The sequence below is a fragment of the Cucurbita moschata genome, unplaced genomic scaffold, assembly GCF_002738365.1.
Source record: "Cucurbita moschata cultivar Rifu unplaced genomic scaffold, Cmos_1.0 Cmo_Scf00008, whole genome shotgun sequence".
In the NCBI taxonomy this organism is placed as follows: Eukaryota; Viridiplantae; Streptophyta; class Magnoliopsida; order Cucurbitales; family Cucurbitaceae; genus Cucurbita; species Cucurbita moschata.
The window spans coordinates 4,593,847-4,612,788 of NW_019268524.1; the positions used below are offsets into that span (position 1 = coordinate 4,593,847).

General features: G+C 33.8%; 2 protein-coding genes across 3 annotated transcripts; one reads left to right on the forward strand and one right to left on the reverse strand.

Moving 5' to 3' along the window:
- Positions 1 to 1,550: 1,550 nt before the first annotated feature.
- LOC111446343 (COP1-interacting protein 7-like) lies at positions 1,551 to 7,736 on the reverse strand. Of its 2 annotated transcripts, XM_023085122.1 has the most exons (11): positions 7,241 to 7,736; positions 6,943 to 7,125; positions 6,736 to 6,836; positions 6,538 to 6,590; positions 6,387 to 6,442; positions 6,130 to 6,282; positions 4,998 to 5,218; positions 2,889 to 4,591; positions 2,491 to 2,785; positions 2,285 to 2,395; positions 1,551 to 1,766 (listed from the first exon to the last, which is right to left on the reverse strand). In XM_023085122.1, the coding sequence occupies exons 1-10, from the start codon at positions 7,297 to 7,299 to the stop codon at positions 2,352 to 2,354; spliced, it is 2,868 nt and encodes a 955-aa protein (XP_022940890.1). In that variant the 5' UTR covers positions 7,300 to 7,736; the 3' UTR covers positions 1,551 to 1,766; positions 2,285 to 2,351. The 2 variants fall into 2 exon arrangements, with proteins under 2 accessions (XP_022940890.1, XP_022940891.1); XM_023085123.1 differs by lacking the exons at positions 6,538 to 6,590; positions 6,736 to 6,836; positions 6,943 to 7,125; positions 7,241 to 7,736 and having other exon boundaries at positions 6,130 to 6,299; positions 6,387 to 6,434.
- Positions 7,737 to 13,332: 5,596 nt separating this feature from the next.
- On the forward strand, positions 13,333 to 14,615 carry LOC111446700 (NAC domain-containing protein 72-like). Its single transcript, XM_023085629.1, has 3 exons — positions 13,333 to 13,528; positions 13,647 to 13,915; positions 14,004 to 14,615. The coding sequence occupies exons 1-3, from the start codon at positions 13,348 to 13,350 to the stop codon at positions 14,478 to 14,480; spliced, it is 927 nt and encodes a 308-aa protein (XP_022941397.1). The 5' UTR covers positions 13,333 to 13,347; the 3' UTR covers positions 14,481 to 14,615.
- Positions 14,616 to 18,942: the final 4,327 nt, after the last annotated feature.

Sequence of the window (18,942 nt, forward strand, 5' to 3'; positions counted from 1 at the left end):
GGCACACTGTCCAGTGTCTGACTCAGATACCATTTGTAACAATCCAAGTTCACCGCTAGTCGATATGATCCGCTTTGACTCGTTAGATATTACTGTCAGCCTCACGATTTTAATACGTGTCTACTAGGGAGAGATTTTCACACCCTTATAAACAATGTTTCATTCCCATCTCCAACCGATGTGGGATTTCACAATCCCCCTTAGGAGTTAGTGTCATCATTGACATATTGCTCAGTGTCTAGCTCTGATATCATTTGTAACAACTCAAGCTTACCGCTAGCCGATATTGTCCGTTTTGACTCTTTACGTATTACCGTTAGCCTCACGGTTTTAATATGCGTCTACTAAGGAGAGAATCAAACGTGTTCTAAAAGAAAAGATGAACGTGTTCAAAATATGAAAGACAAAAAAAAATTATATGTTATTAATAAGATTCAATAATGAATCAAGCTAATAGATGCTACATTTATATTATAATATGTGTAACAATTATTTGGGAGTTGCTAACCATAATCTAACATATGAAAAAAAGTTTCATTGTGATTGTGATTATAGTATTAATTTATTCATGAGCTAATAATTTAGTTTATTTGGATAAATCTTATTAATAGCGTCTTTTTACACGTTAACCTTTCCGAATTCTCTGAAGTGAATTGCTTATTATGGTTGTACCACCCGAGTAATTGGGGTACATGAATGAACCAAAATCACATCTAAATGAGAACGACTATGATGATAGGATGACTAAGAAAAGCTTAAAAGAAAAATGTTGTTCGTTTTGGCCTGTTACGTATCGTCATCAGTCTCATGCCATTAACCTCACGGTTTTAAAACGTATATATTAGGAACAAGTTTCCAGCTGATGTGGGATCTTATAATCTACCCTTCTCTACCCCTTTGGAGGCATAGAATCCTCGTTGGCATCTCCAATTGGTGTCAGGCTCTGATACCATTTTTAATAGCTCAAGATCATCATTATAGATATTATCCGCTTTTAGAACCCAAACCCATAGGCCAAATGCCCCCTTTGTAGTTTTAGAGTATTCCCTCTAAATGAGAACCAAATAGGACCTTGTATTGGGCCATAAGAAGAGCACCAAAAGAAGAATACAGGAATCACAACGACCCTCGTGGTATGATATTGTCAACTTTGAGCATAAATTTACACAGCTTTGCTTTTGATTTTCCCGAAATGTCTTATATCTCTCACTTATATACCCATGATCTTCTCCTTAATTAGCCACGACTTCAACCATCCTCAACATACACTTGCACTAAAAACTCCCTTCCTCAAAGTTTTGCACGAGGAGGTTCGTCGCCGAACATGGTTAGGCACTTGGTGTGGTAGGCATTCATTATCGACCCACGAACAAGCAAACCCACCAATGATGTGTGTATTGGGTTGGGATCCTGATGGGGTGAAGATCAAATATGAACAATGAACAAGCTAATTGAAGCTTGCCCTTCACTCTAATGGATGAACTATGAACGATGAACGATGAGCGAAGATGAGCGAAGCAGAAAGTGATTATTTTGAGAGACTGTTTGAATTAAAAACATAACTATGAACATAAATAAAATTATACAAACAGAATAAACAAAAAAAAAAAAAAGAGAGAAAACATCACTTTTTACAAATCCAATAGCAAAAAAATGAAACAATATAAATTACAACACAAAATACAAACATGGCAGGATCATCCATGGCCTTATTAAGTATAAGAATCATCCTATTTTCTTCATCTCAGTCATCACTCACGTATTATCTGCAGAATAAACAAACAATTTTATTCAACAACTCAATCTCAACAAAGAACTCGACACAATCGTCCCCTATAGCACAGAATCGACTTAACAAGAGAATAAAGAGGTCGATGGATCAATCCAAGGCGGTGTTTCGGCTTTTATGTCCGAAAAAAAGTAGCTTTCTAAACCCCTTAGGTGCTTTGGAAGAGTTTTCATCACTAATCCATTTCTTCCTCGAGTGTGTTGAGTACTCCGAGACCATCTCGTTAGTTGAGGGAGGAGTCGAGATTTTGATCTCGGAAATTTCGGGTGTGGCTAAACCAGTATTCAAGATTACAGGACCTAAGGCTTTATCAGACAACACCGCAAAATCGACCATCTTTTTCAAAGCATGTTCGTTGTGACCGTTAGAAACGATTTTTTCTTCATTAAGAACTAAAGGTGCTTTAGATAAATCGATAACCTTGTCGTTTGAACTATCATTGCCTTGAGTAATAAAAGTTTCATCATTTTTTTCGACTGAATGGGTAGTACGTACCTCCTCGATAACTTTGATATCATCGATGACGTTCTCGATTGGTTGAGTTGCGTTCGGTACTGCCGACTCAGCTGGCAATGCTACTACGTCTTCCTTGCCATCCATTGTTGTCTGGCCATAAGAATCAGAAGAAAGTGCCATAATCAATTTCTTGTGCTCGTGTTTTAAATCAGAAGGTTTTACTTTGTTCGAGATAAGTTTCTTACTGTCAGATTTAGGGAACTTTTCTGATGAGGTAATGCCATTCGCTCTCGAGGTCGGCTTTTTTGGTTGACTCGATGGTGATTGAGTTGCAGATACCTTCTGAGGTGTACGAGCCGTTGCAAGTCGATCTATCGTCGAACTCCTAAGTACAGGCTTAGGTGACTTCTTGGCTTCTTGGACCAGGGATTGGCTTTTTTGCTTCTCAATCTTGGTTACACCAGGCTTAGAACTCCTTTCAGCAATTCGTTTCTGGCGTTGAATCGCCAACTCTTCCATTCTCTTTCTCGTCTCTTCTTCCTGAATATTGCGACAAACACGAAAACGAAAACAAAAGTAGTTAGAAAACCTGCCCGGAGATTTCAACCGAATGCAGGTGCGAAAAGGCAAGAAAACCGAATACCTTCTCGAATTTGCTCTTCGGGACGGTAGTTCTGCTTCCAGAAAGCGGTTTTCGTGTTCGTGATTGAACGTCATATTTTCCCTTAGCTAGAGGTCCTCCCAAGGATTTGGATCTGGCTTCTTTACTTGGAACTTTGCCCCCAGATTCTTTATTTTTATTACTCTTGTCCCCACCGTCATCGGCTTCGATATCACTGTGCTTACTCTTCGCTATGGTTGAAAAATTATTTTCGTAGTCCATTTCTGGGCTCCAAGATGCTACCGTGGGCTCTGTAGCTATATCACGATCAAGCATCATGTAAAGGTCATCCGGTTCACTGACACCGAGAGTTGCAGGCTTTTCGTCTCTTGAGGTTTCTTGTTTGACATACTCATTTTCGGCATCCCCAACAATGTCCGACACCATGCTTATGTCTCGTCTAGATTGAAAGTCGGATTGGTCATCTACTAATGGTCGAGGCTGAATCATGAAAGAGTCATCAGCCAACACATCTTTCTTGTTTTTCTCTGAATACAAATGGTCTTGAGCCGATGAAGAGAAGTCGGTGTCGTAAACTCTGGGACAGACGTTTTGACACTGATTTTCTGATTTATTAGTCGGATTGCTGACGAACCAATCGCCTTCTGTTTGCGTTTTCATTCTGGACGACACATTGGTGAAATCGGACGCAGTGGAATGCACATAGCTCCCTGATTCTCCACCTCTTTGTGAATACAATAACTCTTCATATGTGCTTTCTCTCCTTCTATTAATTGGGTTGGCAACATAACCAGCTTCAAAATTTTCGATATGTGTTCTCCCTTCATTACCCGAACTCCTGTCTGTCACGACGAAAGAATCACTCGAAACTTCACGTTGTCTCGGTGCTCTCTCTGATTCTAAGTTTAGCATAGGTGACCTCCCCTCGTGACCGTCTTGATCCTGAACAGAGGGAAATTCACGAGACTTTTCCGGCTCCCTTTCGCTCATAAGAAGATTCTGGAAAGCATCCCATGGGCTACTGATCTTTTCTCCCTCTGAATTGTTCGATATACCGTTAGTCTCCCGTTCTGCAGAATCATTTAAGCCATCTGCATTGTCATAGCCATTTTGTTTCTTTTGGTGTCGACCGGTTGACTTATGTCTTCTCTCCAACGTCCCAACAGCTTCCTCTACCTGCTGTTTGATGGAATCGCCATCAATAAACTCACCCTCGTCGGATGAATCATCCTCTGAGTGGCTACCCTTTTCGCCATTCCTCTTTGACGTTATGTAGTTAATATTACGTATAACGACCGTTCTTGAAGATTTCTTGCCATGCTTTTTCTTACGTATCTTTTCCGTTGAGTATTGCTCTTTATCATCTGAAGATTGTTCGTCCGATTCACTGTCGACACTGGATTCACCAGACTCTGTAGTTGCTTCTTGTTCTGAAGTTCTCTCCTTATGTGAATGTTTCTTCTTGCTCCTACGAGATTTAGAACTCCTATGACCGCCAGGCTCTCGGTCGGAAGCAAGACTCAAGTCCTCGGCATTTGATGGCCACTGCATATTCCCTGGGTAATACGGCGGCGGCATCTGCATTCCGGGGAAAAGATATCCTTGATATGGAGGATATAATGGACCTTGAAAGTTGTGCATATATTGAGGATGATTAGGCCACGTCGTTGGCACTTGAGCTTTCCCATTCATCGACATCTGTGCTGATTTCGGAAGGCTACCATCTGCGTATTTTTTACCATATGAAACGAAATCGATAAGCCATCCCTCTACACAAGCACGTCTTTCTTTCTCATCATAAGAGAACACTCCAAAACCAAGAACCAGTTTTTGGAAAAATAGACACACAAGCCCACCGCTAGCAGATATTGTCAGCTTTTACCCGTTACGTATCGCCGTCAGCCTCACGGTTTTAAAATGCATCTTCTAGGGAGAGGTTTCCACACCCTTATAAGGAATGCTTCGTTCCCTTCTCCAACTGATGTGGGATCTCATACATACTGAATATATAGAATCAATGTACTAGGTGGAACAGATATCGAGTTTCAAACAATGTACTAGAGTATAGTTTATACGTGAATATAGGCAGCAAAAACCGCACATATGTAGTAGATTCATAGTATATCATACCTTGATTGTTCTCTGAACTTCCTTGACTTGCTGACGAATCAGATTTTGATACATGAGCATTGACGTTAGATTCGTTCTCTTCACCAGCTAGTACGATACCAGAAGTTTCTGAGTACGAAAATGCTGGCTGAGAGAACGCCTGCATAGCTGCTATTTCATCTATCCAGAGCTTGTCTTCGTTCTTTCGCTTGCATAAGTCCATAAAATTTATACATGCTTCCCTAAATCAGCCAAATTATAATACTTAGATTCTTTATCTAACTATTCCAAACAAACAATCCCTTGAAAAAGGAAAAGGGAAGCCAAACAGGTGAATGAAGAAGCAAACAGATAGTGGATCGCTTGATGTTCTATTCATCATTCGTGTAACAACTCAAGCTCAAGTCCACCGCTAACAGATATTGTCCGCTTTGGGTCGTTACGTATCGATGTTAGTCTCACGGCTTTAAAACGCGTCTGCTAGGGAGAGGTTTCCACACCCTTATAAGCATTTCGTTTCCCTCTCCAACCGATGTGGGATCTCACAATCCACCCCCCCTTGGGGGGCCAGCGTCCTCGCTGACACACTGCCTGGTGTCTAGCTCTGATACCATTTGTAAAAGCCCAAGGTCCACCGCTATCAAATATTGTCTATTTTGGTTTGTTACGTATCACTATTGGCCTCACAGCTTTAATACGTGTCTGCTAGGGAGAGGTTTCCACACCCTTATAAGGAATGTTCCGTTTCCCTCCCTAACTGATGTGGGATCTCACAATCCACCCCCATTCGGGGCCCAGCGTCCTCGCTGGCACTTGTTCCTCTCTCCAATTGATGTTGGATCTCACACTACCAACCGAGGATGAGCTGTGACGACAGTAGACCCCGAGTGGGCAATGGAATCTATTGTCAAGTCTCAACTTGTACTGAGTTGGTAGGGTAGTCTCGGCCAGGGTGTGGCACATTATGTCGACATTGCACATTATGAGAGGAAGCTCGAAAGGAAAAGCCCAAAGAGGACAATATCTGCTAGCAGTGGGCTAGGATCATTACAGGTAGGGTAGTCAGGAGCGGGGTGTGACGTTGTGTCCGTCTCTTTCAATCAAAAACCAAATCATTTTGGTCAATCATAGCCCATGAATGCCAAATCCATACCTCAAACGTGAAGCTCCAAAAGCCTCAGCAAAAGCTATAAGATCCTCAATATAATCCATCTCATATCCCGCAGCCGAAGCACGAGCATAAGCCATTGCTTGATCTTTGTGTAGCACAGCCTTTCGAGTTTCTAAAACACGTTGAAGACGGATCCTGTAGATTACCCATTACTGAAATTCAGTGCATTAGAGAAATGACATTATCAAATCTAAAACACATCCTAAATTAGCTACGAATAATACAAACACTAATATTACTTGGGATTGTCCTTCAATGTAGCATCGTCGTTAATATCATCCAAATCGCCCTTCACCTGTTCTCCCCTCATCACAATAAACGCTCCAACATTACTGCATGAACAACCATAAGACATAGCAGCTCCAGGGAATCACAAAACAAACAACTTACCCGCTGCGTTGGGCTCGATCGTTTCGAGTTCCAATCAGCAACTGTTGCGTTTTCTGAAAATTCGATTTCAAACACCATAAGATGCATCAAACATAGTTAAATCTAAATGAAAGCATTCTAAGAATCACAAAGAATCTAAATAGCTCAAGTTATCCAAGGACAAGCTCATTGCAGTATCAATAGACCCTTAAGCAATACCTTCAGCATCTGTGGACATAGAATTCTCGATCTGCACAATCTCCTTTTCTATGGTAACAAATCTCTCAAGAACCTCTGGTGTGCTTACAAATCTCACAAATCTGTATCAACAAATCCACAAAAGAGTTCATGCTAAAGCTTGGATCAAACCCAAAACTCTGAATTCTAATTCTAATAATCTTCATAACGAAGAGAAGAACAAATAACCTCTGAAGAGTGCCCTTAGTGAACCAAGAAGCGTTTGATCCTGCAATAGGGCGAAGAGTAATGGAGTAACCCCCTTTAGAAATCTGATCTCGAGCACATTTGAGGTGGGAGATAAATGGCTGAAGAAGCCCAGATGCCAGTTTCTCAGTAGCACCACCATTAGCTGAGATAACCAGTTCACATCTTCAAGAAACAAGTAAAAACACCAAAGAAATCAAAATCAGAACAAAACCCAGATGACAAAAACAAAAATCCCCAAACCCCAGATAAATTAACCGCGAGTTAAATCGATAAGAACCTGGTTCTAGTGGGAGTGAGCTGAAACAGAGCATGATTCAAACGAGTGCGAGGATCCATGGAAAGCTAAAGAACAAAGAAAGAGAAAGATAATTTTACAAATGGGTCATAGATTCATAGCTTCAACAGTTCATTCATTGGATTGAAGCCTCCTCCAAACAGTAAATCGCTCGTTATGTGCTGCAATTTCCACATGGAGGGTTTGAAACAGAGAGAGAGAAGAAGAAAAAGATAACACGAATAGAATGAATGTGTGCCAGCAGATATCGACGGAGGTAGCACATGGGACAGTGAATGAAGCGTATGGAATGAAGAGAAGAGGATTTGTTTAGGGCATTATTGAATGTGGGTCCATGTGAAATTGCCGACAAGTTCGTATTTCATCACTAACCCACTAAAATCCCCCAATTTCAATGCCAGGGTGATCCCTTCTTTATCTGAAACAATGATTCCAAGAAGCTTTTACTTAGTCATTTTCACAGCAAGAATTGGAAAGAAAGAAGAGTGAAGAAGTGGGCAAAGAATAATGAGAGAGGGAAGCACCAACCGCAAAGATTAGCTTTAGAGGCGTCTTTTTAAGGGTTTTCCAGTTTTTCTTCTACAACACTGCTACTTCCAGAGCTTTTGAGATGATGATGGTGGCGCTGTTCTTCGTGTTTTTATATGGATTTTGATTAGAAATATGCACATAAACGCTCCCAATTTAAATGTTTTTCCAATTTTGTGTGCAACTTTTGATTTTGTTTTCTTTTAGTATAAAATTTTTGCAATTAAATCTCTCTTAGTTGGACGAAAGAGGTCATTGTTTCGTGAAGATCACGAAAATGAAGGTACACCATGTGTCACTAAGGGCGAGCGTTCCTAGACAACTTTCTTTGAAATGGATTTTTCAATGACAGTAACAGAGTGGCACTAGCATCCTGTTATTGCGTCTTAGCTCATGTGTAGGAGGAACGCACCCACTATTTGAAATGTATATCGTAAATGGTTTAGCATGGACACAGAAGAATCCAATAATCGAGAGAACTCGGATAAATGGATATTTGAGAAGATTGACACATGGGTCAGTTTCCAAAGAATGTGTTTGTCATAAATCATCACGATCCAAATGAAGTGACCAAAACAAGAAAGAAAGAAAAAACGGAAGCAATAAAAAATTATTAATATATTAATATAGAGTTTGGAGTGCAACAATGTACCTTATGTTAGTTGGATGTTGTGACAATTTGTTTGTTACATTATTATTCCCAAACCCATAAGGGCCCCATTAATAGATTAAGAACTTTATGTTATTACAGATAACCACATTTAGTTGAACCAACCGTCCTTTATTTAATTCTTAATATTTGAAATTTGGCTAAAAATTCAAATATTTAAAATTTAGAGCAATTTGATGTCGGGTGATCTTTTAAAATTTGTTAGCTATCCATAGAAATTGGACGTTTAAATGTGTGGTATGTAATGTTTCTTTTCATGTGACACTGAGTAAATGAGAAATGCATGAATGAACTAAGACCATGTCCAAATGAGAGCGATCCTGAGGATAGGATGATGTGTTAGAGCAGTACATTTCCTAGTAAGATGTAATTCGGAGACGAACCAAGGTGGAAGTTAATGGGCTCGTGACACCCAAGTAAAGGAGGAGTACATGAATGAACCAAGACCACATCTGAATGAGAGCGATCTTGAGTATAAGATAACTAATAAAAGCGTACAATATCTGAAAGTCAATACATATATTAACATGATGCACTTTTCTTTTCAATGATTCAATCCTAAGAACTTTATTGATAAACGTGCTCTACCTAATGTAATTTTATGTCGTGGTCAGTCCAAATCGCTACAATAGGTAACGTGGTTATGTGGGACAAAATGGATAAGTTTATCCAAATTTATTGGGACAACAAATATTTAAATAATTGAGAGAAGGTTGTGGGTCCCACTTGCATATAATTATTATACTTTTGTTTTCTTGTTATTTAATTAAGAAGCTAATAGCTGCCTTTGATTTGAAGCATCAAAATATTCATTTAATTACATATTAGCTCTCCATTTTTGTCATATTAAATATCTCCTTGTGTTCATTAATTAATTTCATCTTAAATTCACACTATTTTTCATTTTTATATCAAAGTTTTCATTTTTAATTTTATATCAAAGCTTAAATTCTTTCGAACTAAAATAAAAAAAATTATAAAAATGAAAAAAAAATATATGTGGAGGAAAGGACGGGTGCATGAAGTTCATCTAAAAGTACTTGAAATTTAACCAATTTCATGTGAAAAAAGGCTTCAAACTTTTCCTTCTATGAGATAATAGACTGTGATTCACTTCAATATCCACCTCATTTTACCACCTTTTATTTCTCGAGGCACGAGTGGATTTCTCATTTGAACGGAAAATGGATGAGGGGTGGAGAACATTTTAACTGTTAGATAAATGGGGCCGGGAACGTGATTATATTTACTGTCTCCATTATGGGTGGTTTAATATAAATATATTTTCAACTGTACACAACTATATTTAAAAAAAATAATTTAGTTAATTTTGAAATTTTAATATATTATGGAGTAGACTTTTTTTAATTGGTACAATATATTATATACTTTAAAAGGACTGTATTTGAAAATAAATTGGAAGGCTTATGAGGAAAGAAGCAAATCAGTGGGCCGAAATATTGGGCCGACCAGTCCACATACGAAAGCCCAAAACTCGTGCCGTACCCATCGGCTCATTTAAAATTGTCCAATCACTCTGATTTGTCGAGATTGAACAAGCCATAAATTTTTCAAGCTAGATAATTAGTTGTAAATTAATCTTACCTTCAAAAAAGTAATTATAAATTAATCAAAATATTTGTGTATTAAGTATATATAAATTATTTATAATGTGAAACCACCGTTAATCATATACCCACGTGTTAAAAATTAAGCAGCCAAGTCAAAGTCAGAAAATAAACAAAAAAAAAATCAACTCTTTGACTTGGAAATTATTCAACCCTTTGACTTTCTTATGTTTTGTTCAACAATATCATAAATCATCCGATTATTTTATTATTTTTTATATTAAAAAAAGTCAAATCAAAATTGAAATTTTCAACTAGATTTAACAAATTCTTGAGTGTTGTTGGGAGGTGAAGTTCAGAAGTATAATGTTTTCGATCGTCTTGCTTTCTAAAATCAATCTCTATCTTGAGTTCGTTTAAAATTAAGTTACCCAAGTGTTTGAATTTGACGCCAACTTGTGGAAATGAAAACTAAATTCTCGACGATCTACATACCACTTCTAGATTTATTATTTTTCATAATATCATGATTAACACTCGAATTTGAAGTTCATTTTCGACTCAATGTTTGCTTCAAAATTTAAAACATGTTACAACTAGTAGAATTTCAGTTGAACGATGCCAGCTAGCTTAACTCTGTAGTTCTATCTAGATTGGTACAAGTCATAGTATAATAATATTAAATTTTGTCGAATACTTAGCTAAAAATATTTTTAAGAACCCTACCAAATATATAGTCATTCAGAACATGTTTTTAGTATTTAAAATTTGTAAAAAGCGAACCTTAAATAAAAGATTCCAAACATGTTTTTATTACGTCTCAGAGTAAAAGTTAATCTTAAATACATTAAATCATTTCAAACATGTTTTTTTTTACGTACAAAAAAAAATACGAACATTAATTCATGCACCTTTCGTATTTTTTAATTTTATATTTCTTTTTAATATTTTATTATTTTTATTTAAAGAAAAAAATATGAAATATTATTTTTAAAAAAACATTAAAAAACAATACACATATATACTTAAATATTTAATTCCAATAATACAATCCCTTACCCACTCAATATATATAATGAAAAAATAGATTTTTTTTTGTAAGAATTTTTGTTAGTTAGTCATAATCATCAAAGTATCATCATTTAATTAAAACCATATTCTAAAATTTCAATTAATTTAATTTAATTTATTAGTTTAGTATCAAAATCAATATTCTATACTTCCCGCCGAGACTTTGCGCTAAACAGAGCCTTCTTAGATCGAGTTAGGTCTTAACTCGATCTTTAAATCTAATTAAATTATCGTTATATTATTTTTTAACTAAAAAAAATTATTATTTTTTTACTCGATCCTAAACTATAAAACCGTCGGTTAAAATATAAATAATTAATTAAAAAAAAACATATTTGACCCAACTATATAAACACAAAGCATTTAATTGATAATTTAAATTATTTTTTTTTAGGAAAAAAAAAAAAGTAGGTGCCTAATTTTTTCCTCCTCGTCCTTGTTTGGTAAACAATTATAGCCGTCCAAAAATCCTATCCACTAAACTAAGCTTCCACGTGGCAAGACAACAAGCAACCAAAATTGAGCACATTGTATTTTCCACTTAAAAAAAATCTTATCCATTTTGATTTTTTTTTTTATAAAATCATAAAATTCTAAGAAAATGCCACGTGGCTTTAATGGTTCTCTATTCCATCCCAACACTAAATTGAGGAGTGAAAGCAAGTCCAAACTTCCATCTATATCTACCCAATAATCCAACACCTTTATTTTTATTTTATTTTTTTAGAACTTTAAATTCTTTTAAATTACGTATACAAAAAAATATCTACAAGTGTCGCAACGTACCGAGAGTTTAAAATTTTATAAATTGATCGCGTAAAAGAATCATTTCAAACACGAAAAAGTGAAAAATTAGAATATAAATCGTTTTTTTTTTTCATCATTTATGTAAAAAATAAATTGTATAATTTAGAATGGAATATTAACATTCTTATTCATTTAACCATTATGGAAATATTCTTGTATAAATTTAATTGACTTCACGGTAGAATTTGATTATTATCTTAAAACAAATATATTAGAATAAAAAAAAATGTTATTGACTATATTCAATTTAAGGATTATATCTTTTAAACATTCAAGTGTGACGGGTTATATTCCTGTATTATTGGAATAGCGATTGTGCGTCATTTATTCTAACCTATTAAACAAGTCAGTTGGGAAAAATTCAGATTTCACAGACAACGTCAATGTATGATCGAACCTCGAGTCACGTTTGAGATAAATATTTTGGAAAACATGAGCGAAAAAATATATTGAAAGCAATGTTATAAACTAAAAGCGATTAAACAATAATAATAACTTTGATAGAATATAACTCGAGAAGACATAGCATATCAATTCTTTTAAATTAATGACGATAAAATTTTAAATGCTTTTTTATTTTGGATAAGAAAAGGTAAAAAGAAAGAGAAATACGCGTCTTGATATAATTGCCACAGGAAAAAAAAAAGGAAAAGGAAAAAAAAAAAAAAAGCCTCCGCCTAACTTGTCCTAGTACTACGCATCCCAGATGTTGACACGTGTCTCCATTCACATTGCCGACTCAATAGTTCGTATTTCATTTTAATTCCATTCCACGACTTTATCATTTTTTTTTCTTTTTTTTTTTAATTTATTTTTCCATTTGGAATCTTTAAATGCTAAATATATCTATTGATTCCATATTCTTTCAACAATTTTATCATTAATTTTCTAAAATTTTAACTCTTTTTATTATTAAATTCTTATTTTATTAACAAATTTTATATGCCAAATTAAAAAATATATATGTATATATATATATTAAATTATATGTTTGTGTTAATAATTTTATATTAAATTATATATTTATTTATTTATTTATGAGATATAAAATTAAAAAAAATTTATATCTAATCATTTAGATACCTAAACTTTATTATTTGGGAAAGTTGACTTTTTCAAAGTTTTTTATTTTTTTTTACCGAATAACTCACTTAAAATTTTTTAAAAAAATTATTGCTAATATTTTCAAATTTTGACGTCAAAAAACCAAAGAAATTTAGTGATTTTGTCGTTATCTTGACGGTGCATGCACCAGAATAAAGCTTAGCCGTACTCGAACCAGATAAGTTCAACTCAAAAAAAAATTTAATTTCTTAAGATATACGTGTAAAATTCTGAATGGCCAGAATCTTAACTGGGTCCCACTCTCTTAACGGTGGCCTCTCTCTATATAAATTCCACGTTCCACCATAGTCGTAAGTTTCAATTCCTCTTCCGATTAAAAAATGGGATTGCATGAAAAAGACCCACTTTCAGAGCTCCGGCTGCCGCCGGGATTCCGATTTTTCCCCACCGACGAAGAGCTTCTGGTTCAATACCTCTGCCGGAAAGTCGCCGGCCACCACTTCTCCCTTCAAATCATCGGCGATGTTGATCTCTACAAATTCAACCCTTGGGATCTCCCTAGTAAGTCAAACAAATTTAAAAAAAAAAAAAACAAAAATCATTTCCATTTCTTTTCAAAATTAAAATTAAAATTAAAAACTTGATTTTTATTTATGTTTTTATTATTATTTTTTTTTAGGTATGGCTATGTTTGGAGAAAAGGAGTGGTATTTCTTCAGCCCGAGAGACCGAAAATACCCAAACGGCTCGAGACCGAACCGGGTCGCTGGCTCCGGGTATTGGAAGGCCACCGGAACCGATAAGGTTATCTCCACCGAAGGAAAAAGAGTTGGCATTAAGAAAGCTCTCGTATTCTACGTTGGGAAAGCTCCTAAAGGAACCAAAACTAATTGGATCATGCACGAGTATCGTTTAATCGATGCCTCCCGTAAAGTTGGAAGCATCAAGGTATGAACCAACCCCACATGTTTTTTGTTTTTTTGTTTTTTTAATAATTTAGTGAGAGTTTTTGAATTTAGTAGTGATTTAATTTCAGCTAGACGATTGGGTTTTATGTCGTATCTACAAGAAGAATTCGAGCGCACAGAAGCCACCAGCAACGATAGCTAGCATTCCGAGCATGGAATGTAGCAATGGCGGGTCATCGTCGACATGTTCTTCGCCACACATCGACGACGTTCTCGAGTCATTGCCGGATATCGAAGACCGATTCTTCAACTTGCCTAGAATCAATTCTCTTCAAACTTTACAACAACATCAACATTTGAGCTCCCCCAATTTCGACTGGGCTACCGCCGCTGCAGCCTCGTTCGAAGGTCTCAACTCGATCGGTGAACTCGCTCCGATGACTCAAGCTCCGGCTGGGTTTCTCAATTCCAATATGTATATTCCGGCCACCCAACCGCCGAGGAGTACGGCGGAGCAAGAAGTGCAGAGTGGATTACAACGGTTTCAGAACTTCGGTTGGATGCCGCAAAATTTCCCCAACTCCGGCGACGGTTCTGGGTTCTGAAAATCTCCGTGGCCGGTTTGAACCGTGGTCGGTCTGGTTTACAAGAGTTTGTGTAGATAATTCTTTGGGCTAACATTTGGGGTTTGAGATACACGACAAAGGAAATATGGAAATGAAGTCCAAATTTTTATTACCGATTTATTTTATTTTATTTTCTAGTTTAGTTTAAAAAATAAAAATAATAGTTCTAAAATTATTTTCTTTTTACTTTTCTAATTTTAAACCTAAAATAAAAATAATTAACTTTCATAATAGAAAATTAAACTATTTTATAATAATAATAATATTACTTCCCTTATTAATGACATAATAAAATTATAAAATTTATGGAAATTTAAATATTTTTTAATTACTACTTTATTTGATTGCACAATTAACAAATATCAAATTGCCATTAAAAAAAAATGGGAAAATGAGAAATTTTAAAGTTGAGGGCAAGCTTGTAATTTCAATAGTCTATGGTGTTTTTTTCATGGGAATTTTGAAATTTTTCTTCACCATCACTTTTTGTTTATTGAAAAAAAAAATTATTATTGTGATTTTTTTATTGATAAGCTCGGGTGATATTTTTGTCCATTTTAAAAAAACAAAAGTTATTATCTATATCAATAAAGTGTATTTTTTTTAGTGGTTCAGTCGCTAGAAAAAAAATTAAAATTAATTTAAAATAATTAATGGATTCATAAAAAAAAATGATATTAAGATAAATAAAACGTTGAAAATGAAAATAATTTAAATATAATAATAATAAAATGGACAACTCGCTGATAGAGACAGGGGCAAAAAATTTGGGACCATTATAATGATGCAATAATGAGATGAGAAAAAAAAATGCACATCTTAAAAATATTTTCCACACTTTCAAAATTTTAATAAATGTTTAAATTTTAAAAATAAAGTTAAAAAATAATTATATGGATAATTTTGGATGAAACTGTCACTAGAACTTGAACACAACTCGATTCGACTCGAATTCTAAGAGTTAGGTTGGATTTAAATAGAATTGTGGGTTGGGTTGAAATTTTTTTAGATCCTGATCCAGTATATTTGGGTACGGGTTTAGTGTGCAAAAGATCGAGTCAACCGACCCAACCTAACAGTGATTGTTTTCTTTTCTCACTTGACATCTTCTCCTTCTTCCACTGCTTTATCACCTTCTTCAGTCTCGACTCTCATCTCGGTCTTGGTACTTCAACACTTCGTAGCTTAGTTTCTTTGCTCTCTTCGGTCTTTAGTTCTTCCTGCATTAAACATCAATATTTCTTCAATCGTTTGACCCAGCTTTTGAGTTCTTCGTCCTCCACATGACACATATTCTTGGATAGTTTTGAAGAGGTGAACAACTTGACAACCCAACTCGAAAATAGAGGGTTGAGTTGAGTTACCTATTCAACCAATCCGAACTTTTGAGCTTGTTCAAACAAAAATTTCTCGACCCGACCGCCGTTCAACTTTTACCTTCAAAACAATTCATTAATACCTTTAATTAATTAATTAAACCTTTTACTAATAAACACTATAAATTAAATTTGTGTGGCACGTGTTTACAATCAATAATTTATATATATAATATAGACTTAAATCATATCCAAATTTGAGTATTAAAAAATGGTTTAGAATTAAAATATTATAGTTGAGGATAAATAAACGTGAATTAAAATAGTGTAGTTTCTATGCATTTTATGTCGGGCCATACGTGTCGGAGCCTTAATTTTGTCGTGTTTTTTGTTTCTTCCATGTTTTTATCCATCTTATTTATATTATTTATTCAATTTTTCTCTAAATTTTTTTGAAATATCGATGAAATTTTTGAAGTACTATTAACACTTTTTTGTTAAAAAAAAATCTTACCGTCAATATATGAATGAAAATTGTATATCGATATTTCATAGATTATCCCTAACTTTTTTAGTGTTACTTTTAAAAGTTCAAGAATATTTTTGAAACGCGGGAGTAACGTAAAGAATATATTTTTTAATATTTTTTAACATGTTCAAAATTATTATTTTTTTTATATATTTTTAAAAATTTTTGAAGTTGTTTTTTTTAAGTTTTTAAACAAATTTTTGAAAATTTGAGGGCATTTTTAAAAATTTTTGAAAGTCAAAAAGTACGTATAAAATTTATTGTTATATATAAAAATAAATAAATAAAGTATAAATAGGAAGGGAAAGATTGGAACTTTATTAGAACTCAAAATTACATAAATAAAGGAATATTCCAAAAAAAAATTCTTTATTATTTTAAATTTTGAATTAAATTGTTTCCTATGATGGATGGATAGCAAGATGCAAAATAATTGGTGGGCAACCTTCATTGTCCTAAATTTTTGGTGTCTACTACCTACCAAGACAATTATGGTTTTAGGGGTTCTCGGGATAGACTGTGGTTGGGCTTGCTCGACTCGGTTAGCTCAAGATGAATAATTTGATAAATATATTATTTTAGGTCATAAACTTAAAATTGCATAAAATTTATGACGTAAGCACGTTGATAAACTAGTAGATAATGGTTGAGATGGAACGTTGGTAAATTAAAAAAAAATACTCTTGAACTTTGATCAACTTTTCAAAACCGGGTTTTAAAATATAAATTTATTAGAAAATTTGTAAAAATAGATTAATTAAAGATATTGCTATCAAATCTAATTTAATTTTTGAAAATAAATTTAATTTTAATTTTTAAATTTGCTACCAAACACGAGTTTGGTTGGATAAGAAGGGTTAGGTGGGTGGAAATTTTGATAATAAGAGAGAAAAAATGATAATAATAATAATAATAATAATAATAAGTTTTGGAGATGCCAAACACTGTTTCATTATAATCACAGAAATTTCTGGGTGCAATTAATTCAAAAAGTTTATTCTTTGATTTGGTTGGTCAACTTCTTTGGCTCTAAATGATTTTGTTTCATCCTCTTTGTCGCCAAACACACTTTGTTTTGTTTTCACGACACGTATGTTGTTTCATCTTCACAATTTATGTCTGCCAACTATATTTCGTAGAGCTTCAAATAACTTCCGAATTCAACTAATTTAGACTATTTAACGAAAATAATAAAAGTTGGGTTATGTTAGATTTTCTTTTTCAATTTCGATTGGATTGAACTTTTAAAAAATTATAATTCCAGATCTATTTGTTGGGTTCATATTTTTTTTCGTCCGGGTCAATTCGATCAACTCGAAAATAGGGTACAATCAAATTCTACCTTATTTTTAAGATTATTATGAAGATTATTAAAATTTTATATTTGCTCGTTAGTAATAAGTTGTGATCTGTGAATATTTAATATTAAAAAGGGAGGTGTTCTTTTTTTTTTTTCCTTTTTATATGTGAACTAAAGAGTTGAGTGTAAAATTAAAATATTGCATAAAATTTAATTATAAAAAATAATAGTGAAATTTTATGAGGTCTAAAATGTAATTATGTTATTTTTGGAGGACGAAAAAGCAGAGGAAATAGGGTAGATGAGCAAAAAAGCATGCGGTGCACGTGGGGGTGAAGAAACCACATTACGCATGCCTTTACGTCAGTTTTTTTTATACATACATACATACATACATACATACATATATATATATATATAAATATGTGTGTATTTATATTACATGCCTCAGTTTTTTTTCACATAGGTACGCGTACATACAAAAATATATATATATATATATATGTGTGTATTTATATTAAACGGGTGGAGAAGGAGACAAGGAATATAATTCCGTCGGCGACCCCATTTATTTGGCATTGTAGCATAAATTTTGTCTAATAATATATAACCATTACAATTAAATTGATTATTCACGAACGGTTCCCAATTACAATTAGGTCAAAAGTCGATTTTATCCTTATGATTAACAAAAACGTAAATAAATTTTGGGCCTTTAATTGAGGTTGGCTTTTTTGCATTGTGGGCTGGGTGCTTTAGCCGCGTGCTGGATATTTTTAAAATATAGTTTTGATAAAAACTACTTTTCTAATTAATTTTTTATCAAATAATTTAGATTAAACAAAATAGCTTAAGAATTTAATCATATAAATTTGTAAACAAATACTTCATAATAAATTATATGTTAAATATCTAATACTTGGAATTATAATTATATCTAAGTCACAATAATTTTTTTTAATTATTTTATTGAACGCTCAAATTTGATTTATTTTTTAGATAAATTAAATATCTAGCGTAGGATTATTTTAAAAAAATAATTAAATTACAACTTAAATGAAAATAATATGAAATAGCAATTAATTTAACTCTTGAGATTAAAAGGGGAATAATTAAATTAAATTTGCATTAAATATCTATTATTATTATTATTATTTTGAAATAAAATGAATGCATATTTAAAGTGGAGAGAATCTTGCCTTTTTTAAAGGAAAATTTATTATTTACGAAAATTTGACTTGTGCCTCAATTTTATTAGAAAATTAAGTTTAAGCCCCCCCCCCCCCCCCCCCCCCC